The 11,355-nt window shown below is 56.5% G+C and overlaps 1 protein-coding gene across 1 annotated transcript; it reads left to right on the top strand.

The window, feature by feature from the left end:
* Positions 1-522: 522 nt before the first annotated feature.
* Positions 523-4,522, top strand: LOC129715715 (rab GDP dissociation inhibitor alpha-like; the record flags this gene model as incomplete). Its single annotated transcript, XM_055665574.1, has 3 exons — positions 523-647; positions 3,769-3,933; positions 4,390-4,522. Coding segments are annotated over exons 1-3 (423 nt in total), but the record flags the coding sequence as incomplete, so codon positions are not given.
* Positions 4,523-11,355: the final 6,833 nt, after the last annotated feature.

The raw sequence follows: 11,355 nt of genomic DNA, 5'->3' as shown, positions 1-11,355 counted from the left end.
TTCCTTTTCTGCCACCTTCCTCCCCTTTTGAGGTTCTACCCAGTTCCCTCCTTCTATTTCTCCTTCTCTTTATTTAAGAGGGAGTTAGATGTGGCCCTTTGGCAAAGGGGATCAGGGGGTATCTGTTTTTTCTCCTTCCCCACTGAGTTGGATGATCCCCCATATCCTCCTTGAATTGCGGTGCTTCCTCTTCCACTTTCCTTTCCTAATGGCCTACTCCTTCACCCTAATTTCACCTTTCTTCTAGTACACCCTATAGGACAGGTCTTGGACCTCCCTCGAGGCCTTCCCCCCTTAGTGTAGCTGCGGGCATGGTTTTCCTCATGTTCCCTTCTCCTTTTCCCTTCTCCCTGTTTCCCAGTGTGCTCCCTCCCTATGTTGTTCCTTTCTGGTTGGTTCTTGGGGGGGACGGGGGGGGGAAGAGGGAGTTCTCTGGCTTGCTTAGGGAGGGGAGGGAGGGGGTCCTTCTCTTCTCCTTCTCCCCTTCTCTCTCCTTCCCCTCCCCATCCCCAGCTGGTGAAGATGCCCCTGTACACGGAGGTGACTCGATACCTGAATATTTTCAAGGTGTTGGAAGGCAGCTTCGTACTACAGGCCGGCAAAATCTACAGGGTGCCCTCGACAGAGACCAGGAGCCCTGGCCACCAGTTGAGTCACACCCTCCTCCCCCCCCCCTCACCCATACCCACCAACCCCTCCTTCCTCCACTCCAGAGACCAAGACCCTGGCCCTTTGTGAGTGTCCCCCCCCCCTCAACCTCTCCCCCTCCACTCCTAGCCTCCCTCCCCCTTCACAGAGTCCCTGGCTCCCCTCTCCTCTCTCTCCCCTCCCTCCACCCCTTCAATGGACTCCCACCCTCCTCCCCCTCTCCTGCCCTTCCCCTCGCCCACTCCCCCCTTCCCCATCTACCTACCCCCCCCACTCCCTCCTCTCTCACCCTCTTCCCCCTCTGTCCCTCCCTCTCCCTCTCACCCTCCACCCATCCTTTCCACTCCCCCTTGGCTATCCTATGAGTGCACCCCTATTCTCCCCCTTCCCTCCCCCACCTTTCTCCCCCACCCTCCCTCCCCCCCTTTCCCTTCTCTCTCTCCTCTCCAAACTCTCCCCCCCCCCCCCCAATCCCCCCCTCACAGTGTACAGGGGGGAACGTCCGTCTCTGGGGAGCCTGTTTCATTGTTCTAGGCACCGTGTTTTTGGGCACTTACATGTACTTTCGGCTGGAAAGTTTTTCCTTTCTTAGACCATTCACGAGGATGTTCCCGGGACTACCAACCTTTATGTGACCTACCACTCAGCTGGTTCTCGTGTAGGCTGGGTCTCTCTACTTTTCCACGGAGTCGCTATGGGATGTCCTTGTGATCCAAGAGGTCCGATATCTTCACTACAAGAGGAATAGAGTTGGTAGAGTCCTCCTTCCCAGAGTAGGGAATCACACCCACAACCCCCCATCTTACTGGTTCAATTTGACGGGGCTAAAGATTTCCCTCCCAATCTTAGGGGTAACTCTTTTCCCACAGAGAGTGGTGGGTGTATTCTCCAGCTGCTCGGAGGAGGTCCCCATCTCCCTGGACTCCCCCAACGTTTTCTTCTCCTCTGGACAGTTTTCATCTCCTCTTCTCCACTTTGCCTCTATCTTGGACCAAGCGCAGGTGGGACTAGTGTAGATCCTCATGTTTCCTCCATTGTGGGCAAGTTGGGCTGAAGGGCCATTTCTCTGCTCTGGTGACGCCTTGACTAGTGTAGATGGGGCCTGTTGGGCTAGTTTGTTTACTCACTGAAGGAAGGGCCTCCTCTTTTCCACACTTGATCACTCTTCTGACTAGTGTCCCGCTCTGGGCATCTCTTGGGCTGAAGGGCCTTCTCGTTCTCCTGTCCTGGGTGGGTTGGCCCTGCCCTCTTCTCTGGGGGGCGCAGGGGGTTCTGGTCTCCCTCAGACCCTCCCCTGACCTGGCCCTTGTCTCTCTCCTCGCCTCTCTCTCCTCTCTCCGAGCATCCTGGGGGCTTATTTGAGAAGAGGCGTTTCCGTAAGTTCCTGATGTTTGTGGCCAGCTTTGACGAGAGTGACCCCAAGACCCATCAGGGTGTTGACCCTGTGGCCACCCACATGCGCTGACCGTCTACATAAAGTTTGACCTGGGACAGGAGACGTCATCCGCATCACATGGAACACACGCCCTGGCCTTCTATCATGTTACCGCACACTATTGAGTGGGGTCACATGCACACGGGCATGGGCTCCATACATGTCGCCTCCCACACCACCGCCCGCACACACACACACACACTTCACACACACTCCGCACACACACACGACCCTCACACACACACACCCTCCACACTTCTCTCCACACCCGCACACACGTCACACCACACCCCCATTCCCACACCACACGCTATACACTTGTCACACACACTCACACAACTCCACGCCTCCACTCACACACACAGCCACCCTTTCTTGCCTGCACACACACACACCCACATGCACACACATTCACATACTCAACCCCGCACACACCACGCCGCACTCCTCATGCCCGCGCACACCAGCACACAAACACACACACCCCCCGCACTACACACAACACTCACTCAACACACATCCGCACCTCTCAGCACTACCTCTCCACATACACACACACTCCACACCCACACCCACGCGCACACACACACACACACACGCACGCAACGGCACACTCACACATGCACATACATACACACACCACACCCATACACACACACACACACCACCTACACACACTCACACACTCACCTCACCCTCACTAGTCTAGAACTCCAGAGGTCATGGTCTTGGATCACACTGTGTTCTTATTCCGCAGCTAGACTTAAATGCTGGAAGTCACGAGGCAGCTTTATAGGGCTTTGGTCAAGCTGTACGTGGAGTATTGCGTGCAGTTCTGGTTGCCCCCATTACAGCAAAGATCTGGAGGCTTCAGAGGAGGTTTACCAGAATGCCGCTTGGATTAGAGCAGGGGTTGGAATCCTTTCTCACCCCGTTTACCCCGGGCAACTTTGTAACAGCACATCACAAGGTCCTTTCACTGATTTATGAACAACTAACGATGAACAGATACCGGTATACCAGACAGGCAGCCAATGAGAAAACATATGTACAAATCCACAATCAACTCATTTAACCCCAGGCTGGGAACCCTAGGATTACAGGGTTACAGCTACAGGGTGAGGGTGGGCACTTGGATTGTTTTCTCTGCAACATTGAGACTTGAGAAGAAGTTTATATATATAATTATGGAGCCATAGATTGGGTAGACAGTCAAAAACCATTTTCCTCCTAGGAAGTAAAAAAATACTAGAGGGCATTGGATTTAATGTCAGAGGGACAACGTTTATAGAAGATGAGTGCAGAAGGGCCCAGATCCGTAACGTCACCTATCCATGTTCTCCACACAGATGCTGCCTGACCCGCTGAGTTACTCCAGCACTCTGTGAAACGTCACCTATCCATGTTCTCCACACCGATGCTGCCTGACCCCCTGAGTTACTCCAGCACTCTGTGAAACGTCACCTATCCATGTTCTCCACACAGATGCTGCCTGACCCGCTGAGTTACTCCAGCACTCTGTGAGTTACTCCAGCACTCTGTGTCCTTTTCCCATTCAGATCTCGGTTGGTACGGACGGGTCTTGAAGGGGATATTTCTGTGGTCTGTGACTTTGGGAGACATTGGTTCAGGAGTCTACAGGAGCGAGCGGAGAGGTGGGTGGGGTGGGAGATCTTCGGCTGAAGGGAGGTGACGGACTGTTCTTGTGTGTCGGGCAGGTACCTGGACCTCCCCTGCTTGGAGACCATCAACCGCATCAAGCTGTACAGTGAGTCCTTGGCACGATACGGCAAGAGCCCCTACCTCTACCCCCTCTACGGACTGGGAGAGCTGCCGCAGGGATTCGCCAGGTGAGGAGAGAGGAGACTGCTGCATCTGGTTATTGACATAGTCATCGAGTGTGAAAACAGGCCCAACTTGCCCACACCGCCCAACATGCCCCATCTACACTTGTCACAGAGTGATACAGTGTGGAAACAGGCCCTTCAGCCCAACTTGCCCTCACTAGCCCAACATGCCCCATTTACACTAGTCACAGAGTGATACAGTGTGGAAACAGGCCCTTCAGCCCAACTTGCCCACACCGCCCAACATGCCCCATCTACACTAGTCTCACCTGCCTGCATTTGGTCCATATCCTTCCAAACCTGTCCTACCCATGTACCTGTCTAACTGTTTCTTAAACGTAGGGATAGTCCCAGCCTCAACTACCTCCTCCGGCAGCTCGTTCCATACACCCACCACCCTCTCTATGGAAAGTTACCTCTCAGATTCCTATTAAATCTGTGACTCTGCCCTCTCCTCAGGCTGAGTGCGATCTACGGCGGCACCTACATGTTGAACAAAGCCGTGGACCAGCTGGTGATCGAGAACAATCGCGTCGTGGGAGTCAAGTCAGAAGGAGAGGTAATCTCTCCCACCCTCCCTGTCCCTGCCTCCTCTGCCCCTCCCTGCCCCTCTCCCTGCCCCTCTCCCTTGTCCCTCTCCCCCTCCTCTGTCCCTCTCCCCCTGTCCCTCTGTCCCTCTCCCTGTCCTCTCCCCTTCCCTCTCCCCTCCCTCCCCTCCCTCTCTCCCCCCTCCCTTCTGTTCCCTCTGCCCTCTCCCCCTCCCCTCCCTCTCCTCTCCCCCTCCCTGCCCCTCTCCCCCCCTCCTCCCCTCCCCCTCTCCCCTTCCCCGGGAGGTGGGATGTTGGGGCCGTGGGTCGGGGTGTGGGGCTGTCCTCTCCCAGGTGTTCTTTTTCCCCGGGTCCACGTTGGGTCTTCTCCTCTCTCTCTCTCTCTCTCTCCCTCTCTCTCCCCCTCTCCTGTGTTGCCGTCCTCTTTCTCGCTGTAAGCAGCTGGTCTGTGACCCCAGCTACGTGCCGGAGCGGGTAGTGAAGGCGGGCCAGGTGATCAGGGTCATCTGTATCCTGAGCCATCCTGTGGCACAACACCAGCGACGCCAACTCCTGCCTCCTGGATCATCATCCCACAGAACCAGTCCCCTCTTCCTCCCGGTACCGCCCCTCGACGGCACCCCCTCCTGCTCTCAATCCCCTCCCCTTCTTCCGCTTTCCTTTTCCCTCCGGGGCCCCTGGGGTGGGGTGGGGACTCTTGGGAAGGACCCTTCCTTCTATCTGGTGGGGAGAGCAATTTCCCCCGTCCTTGTGGATTGGTCATGAAATCCCCCTCTCCTCCGCCCTGTATTCCCTCAGAGTTGTGATCTCACCCTTCTCCCCCGACACTAGGGTGGATCAGATTCACATTGTGACGGCTTTCGCCTGCCCTCCCTCTCTCTCTCTCTCTCTCTCTCTCCTCTCTCTCCCTCTCTCTCTTCCCCTCTCTCCTCTCTCTCTCCCTCTCTCTCTCTGTCCCCGTCACCTTCTCTGAGACTGACTCTCTCTCTCTCTCTCCTCTCTCCTCTCCTCCTCTCCTCCTCCTCTCCTCTTCCTCTCTCTCTCTCTCCCTCCTCTTTCTCTCCTCTCTCTCTCTCCTCTCTCCTCCTCTCCTCTCCTCTCTCCTCTCTCCTCCTCCCGTCTCCTCTCTCTGTCCTCTCCTCTCTCTCTCCCCTCCCCTCTCTCTCCCCCCTCTCCTCTCTTTCCCCCCCCTCTCCCCCCGCCTCTCTCTCTCCCTCTCTCATTCTCCCCTCTCTCTCTCCATCTCTCTCCCCCTCATTCACGCCTCAGTCTATCTCCCCCTCTCACTGTCTTCCCCCTCTCTCTTTCCCCTCTCTCTCTCTCCCTCTCCCTCTCCCTCTCCCCTCTCTCTCTCCTCTCTCTCTCCCTCTCCCTCCTCCCTCTGTGTGTGTCTCCTCTCCTCTCTCTCTCCTCTCCTCTCTCTCTCCCTCTCTCTCTCTCTCTCTCCTCCCCTCCTCTCTGCCCTCCCCCTCTCCGCTATCTTTCCCTCTCCCTCTCCTCTTTCTCTGTCACCCTCTCTCTCTCTCTCCTCTCCCTCTCCCTCTCCCTCTCACGCTCTCTCTCCCTCTCTCTCCCTCTCCCTCCCACTCTCTCCCCCTCTCCCTCTCTCCCTCCCTCTCTCTCTCTCTCTCCCCCTCTCTCTCCTCCCCTCTCTCTCTGCAGACCTCTACGTATGCGTGGTCTCGTCCTCTCCCTGCCCAATGTCTCAGCCCAGGGCAAGTACATTGCCATCGTCAGCACCACGGTGGAGACAGCTGAACCCGAGAAGGAGATCGAGCTGGCCCTCGAGCTGCTGGCACCCATCGATCAGAAGTGAGTGAGTCGGGCCACGAGAGGTGGCGGTGTCAGTGAGAGGGTCGGGGGGGAGACGGGGGGGCAGCCTCCACCAGCGGGAGCGAGGGGTCAGGCTGGGATTCCAGGGGAGCGAGGGCGTGCGGAGTGGCGGAGGAACGTCTGGACCCGTGGGGGTGGGGAGGGAGAGACGGAGTGTGGGGCTGTTTGGCAGAGAAACCCCTCCTCATCTCCTTCCTAATTCTGGTCCTGGACTCTCCCACCAGTGGAAACATCCTCTCCACATCCACTCTATCTCTAGAATTTAGGAGATTGAGAGGGGATCTTATAGAAACTTACAAAATTCTTAAGGGTTGGACAGGCTAGATGCAGGAAGATTGCTCCCGATGTTGGGGAAGTCCAGGACAAGGGGTCACAGCTTAAGGATAAGGGGGAAATCCTTTAAAACCGAGATGAGAAGAACTTTTTTCACACAGAGAGTGGTGAATCTCTGGAACTCTCTGCCACAGAGGGTAGTTGAGGCCAGTTCATTGGCTATATTTAAGAGGGAGTTAGATGTGGCCCTTGTGGCTAAGGGGATCAGGGGGTATGGAGAGAAGGCAGGTACGGGATACTCTCTTGGATGATCAGCCATGATCATATTGAATGGCGAATGGTACAGGCTGGAAGGGCCGAATGGCCTCTACTCCAGCACCTATTGTCTATGTTTCTCTCGCCAAGCCTGCAAACTCCACACACAGCTCCTCGGCGGGTGGCGCTACCTCCTGGGCTCTAACCTATTCTGAGGTTAGTAGGGAAGCTGGGGTGTCTTATCGGTGTATTGCTGTGGTCTGGAACCTGACCGCTGCCCTTTAACCCCCCCCCCGCCCCCCCCCCCCAGGTTTGTGGCCATCAGCGACCTTTACGAGCCGCTGGACGACGGGACAGAGAGTCAGGTGAGTGAGGCCCGTACCTGTGGCGGGGACGTCCCGTGCAACTCCACTGCCCTGTGGGTTGGAGGGGAGAGGGTGGGTGGGTCCTGGGTAGACAGACCCCCCCCCCTCCCTGGTGTGAACTGTATTTGTGATGGTGATTCTTACTCCTCCCTCCCCTCCACTCCCTCTCCTCTCTCCTCCGTACCCCCTGCCTGCCCCTCTCTCTCCCCTCTATCTCGCCCCTCTCCTCTCCCCCTCCCCCCTCTATCTGCTTCCCGACATAACACTCTCCCTGCCTTCTCATCCCACCCTCTACCTGCTCCCCCTCCTCTCCTCTCATCCCTGTCTCCTCCTTCCCCCTCTCAACCTCCCTCCCCCTCTACATCCCTTCCCACCCCCTTCCTCCCAAACCTCCCTGCCCCTTTCCCTCCTCCTCCCCTCTCTCCTCCCACCTCTTCCCCTCTTTATTCTCAATCCATCTCCTTGTATCTCTCCCCTCCCCTCCCCTCACCCCCCCATCTCCCTGTATCTCCCCTCACCCCCCCTGTCTCCCCTCACCCCCCCCATCTCCCTGTTCTCCCCTCACCCCCCCCATCTCCCTATATCTCCCCTCACCCCCCCATCTCCCCCTCCCCTCCCCTCACCCCCCCCATCTCCCTGTATCTCCCCTCACCCCCCCACCCCCCATCTCCCTGTATCTCCCCTCACCCCCCCCCTGTCTCCCCAGATCCCAGTCGGTACCCTGCCACCCCCATCTGAGACAACCTTCAACAACTCAAGGACATCCCCTCACCCCCCATCCCCCTGTATCTCCCCCCTCACCCCCCCCTTGTAGACCTCCCCTCCCCTCCCCCTCACCCACCCCCCATCTCCCTGTATCTCCCCTCCCCCCCCCCCCTCCCTGTATCTCCCCTCACCCCCCCCTGTCTCCCCTCCCCTCCCCTCAACACCCCCATCTCCCTGTATCTCCCCTCACCCCCCCATCTCCCTGTATCTCCCCTCACCCCCCCCGTCCTCCCCCCCTCCCCTCATCCCCCCATCTCCCTGTATCCCCCCTCACCCCCCCATCTCCTCTGTATCTCTCCCCTCCCCTCACACCCCCCATCTCCCTGTATCTCCCCCCCCCCCCTGTCCCCCTCAATCCTTTGTGTCTCAGTCGTACGATGCCACCACCCACTTTGAGACAACCTGCAACAACATCAAGGACATCTACAGCGCCGCATGACCGGCACCGACTTTGACTTTGAGAACATGAAGCGGAAACAGAAGGACGTCTTTGGGGAGGACGAGCTGCTGCCGCCCCCCTCTGTGTGAACCAAGCCCCCACCCCCCCCCCCCCCACCAGCACACCCACCCCCGCCCCCCCCAAAAAAACCCACCCACCTGCCCCTCGCCTCAACAGCCTCACCAATAGCCAGATCCCACTCCCCCCCCGTGTGTGGGACCCGGCCCTCACCTCAAACACACTCACACAGTAGTTGGATCCCCCCTCCCCTCCCCCCTCACCCCCCCACCGTGTGATCCAGGCCTCTCCCCCCCCCCCTCCCCCCACCCCTCCCTCTCCCCCTGTGGTAACAAGCCCTGTGGGTGGGTGTGTGTGTAGGGGGGGTGGTGTGTGGGTGGGGGTGTCCCCATCACCTCCCCCGGTAGTGTTACAAACAGGGGGAGAGATGGTGACAGAAGGTGCCTCTAACTCCACCCCCACCAACAGAGCTTGCAGCCGCGTTTACCCCATTCCCCCCCCCCCCACCCCCCCCACCCTCCCTCCCTTCCCTCCCCACCGTACCTGGCGGGTGGGTGGGTGGGGGGGCGGGGGGTTTTTCTGCAGGGGGAGTTGGGGCCGGTTGAACCACAGACTCTACACCGCACGGTCGGTGACTTAAACTAAATAAAAATCAATGCCAAACCTCCACCGTCTGTGGCTGTGGCCTGCTTATCTGTTTTGTGCTGTGGGGTGAGGTGGGTGGGTGGTGTGTGTGTGTGTGGGTGTGTGGTGGGGTTGTGTGTGGCCGGGATGGGTGGGTGTGTGGGTGTGTGTGGGTGGGTGTGTGTGTGGGTGGATGGGGTGTGTGTGGGTGTGGGTGGGTGTGTGGGTGTGAACCAGTGGTGTGGGTGTGTGTGGGTGGGGTGGGTGTGGGGTGTGGTGGGTGTGGTGGGAGGTGTGTGGGGGTGTGTGTGGGGTTGGGTGTGTGTCGCCCTTCTGCCCAACTTGCCCACACCGCCCAACATGCCCCATCTACACTAGTCCCACCTGCCTGCATTTGGTCCATATCCTTCCAAACCTGTCCTACCCATGTACCTGTCTAACTGTTTCTTAAACGTTGGGATAGTCCCAGCCTCAACTACCTCCTCCGGCAGCTCGTTCCATACACCCACCACCCTCTGTGGAAGGGGGAGGAATGAATGAGAGGAGAGAAACATATTAGATTATTAAGGGTTTGGACACGCTAGAGGCAGGAAACATGTTCCCCATGTTGGGGGAGTCCAGAACCAGAGGTCACACACAGTTTAAGAATAAGGGGTCGGCCATTTAGGACTGTGATGAGGAGAAACTTTTTCCACCCAGAGAGTTGTGAATCGGTGGAATTCTCTGCCATAGAAGGCAGTGGAGGCCAAATCACTGGATATTTTCAAGAGAGAGTCAGATTTAGCTCTTGGGGCTAACGGAATCAAGGGATTATGGGGAGAAAGCAGGAACGGGATACTGATTGTGGATGATCATATTGAATGGCGTGCACTGGCTGGAAGGGCCGACTCCTGCACCTATTTTCTATTTCTAGGATTGAATGGCAGAGTAGACTTGAGGGGCCGAATGGCCTAATAACGCTCCAATCCGTTATTCCCCTTATCCTGTATCTGGACGGCTGGATTGTAATCATGTACAGTCTTTCCGCTGACTGGACAACACGCAGTCGACCCATTCTTTCTATCGAAATCGCTGCCTCAACATCATCAGAGACCCACACCATCCTGGCCACACACTCTTCACCACTGCCATCGGGAAGAAGGTACAGGAGCCTGAAACCTGTAACGTCCAGGTTCAAGAACAGCTTCTTCCCTACAGCCATCAGGCTGTTAAACATGATAACAAACAAGGTCTGAACTACAACAGATTATTATTAATATTAAGGGGTGGACAAAAACGCTGGAGAAACTCAGCGGGACAGGCAGCATCTATGGAGCGAAGGAATAGGTGACATTTCGGGTCGAGACCCTGATCAGATTAATTGATGTGAAGAAGGGTCTCGACCCGAAACGTCACCCATTACTCCTCCGCTCCATAGATGCTGCCTGTTCCGCTGAGTTTCTCCAGCATTCGACTGTTCCAGCATCTGCAGGTCCTTCTTAAACAGATTCATTCATATTATTATTATTGCAGTATATATTAGTTCATTTATTGAGTATGTGCGCACATGTATACACACTGAACTTTTCTCCACGTTATGTACAATGTTTACATATTGTGTCGTGCTGCAGCAAGCAAGAATTTCATTGTCCGATCTGGGACACACGCCAATAAAACACTCTTGAACCTTGCACAAGGAAGCTTTTCACTGTACCTCGCCACACGGGACAACAAACTCAACTCAGCTCTAAATTAGACCATGCACTGAACTTAAAGGCACTGCAGTCCCCACTCTGTGGAGTGTCTGCCTGGCCATGTAGAGGCAATACAAGATGCTGTACAAACCTCAAGACCATGTCTTCAGGACACTCCCTCATTCCCTCACTCCATCATTCCCTCACTCCCTCATTCCCTCACTCCATAACTCCCTCACTCCATAATTCCCTCACTCCCTCACTCTCCACTCCCTCATTCCCTCACTCCCTCATTCCCTCTCACTCCCTCACTCCCTCACTCCATAATTCCCTCACTCCCTCATTCCCTCCCTATCTCCCCACCTCACTCCTCCATAATTCCCCCTCACTCCCTCACTCCCCATAATTTCTCACTCCCTCATTCCATAGTCCCTCACTCCATCATTTCCCTCATTCCCTCACTCTCCATAATTCCCTCACCCCCTCCATCACTCCCTCATTCACTCCATATTCACCCTCCCTCTCCCACATCCTCAATTCCCTCACTCCCTCACTCCCACATTCCCCTCCCTCACACACTCCCTCCCTCCATCATTCCCCCCTTTATTCCCCACATTCCCTCCATCATTCCC

The sequence above is a fragment of the Leucoraja erinacea genome, unplaced genomic scaffold, assembly GCF_028641065.1.
Source record: "Leucoraja erinacea ecotype New England unplaced genomic scaffold, Leri_hhj_1 Leri_1351S, whole genome shotgun sequence".
Taxonomy (NCBI): domain Eukaryota; kingdom Metazoa; phylum Chordata; class Chondrichthyes; order Rajiformes; family Rajidae; genus Leucoraja; species Leucoraja erinaceus.
The sequence above is the reverse complement of the archived record's forward strand: the minus strand, read 5'-3'. Positions and strand labels throughout refer to the sequence as shown.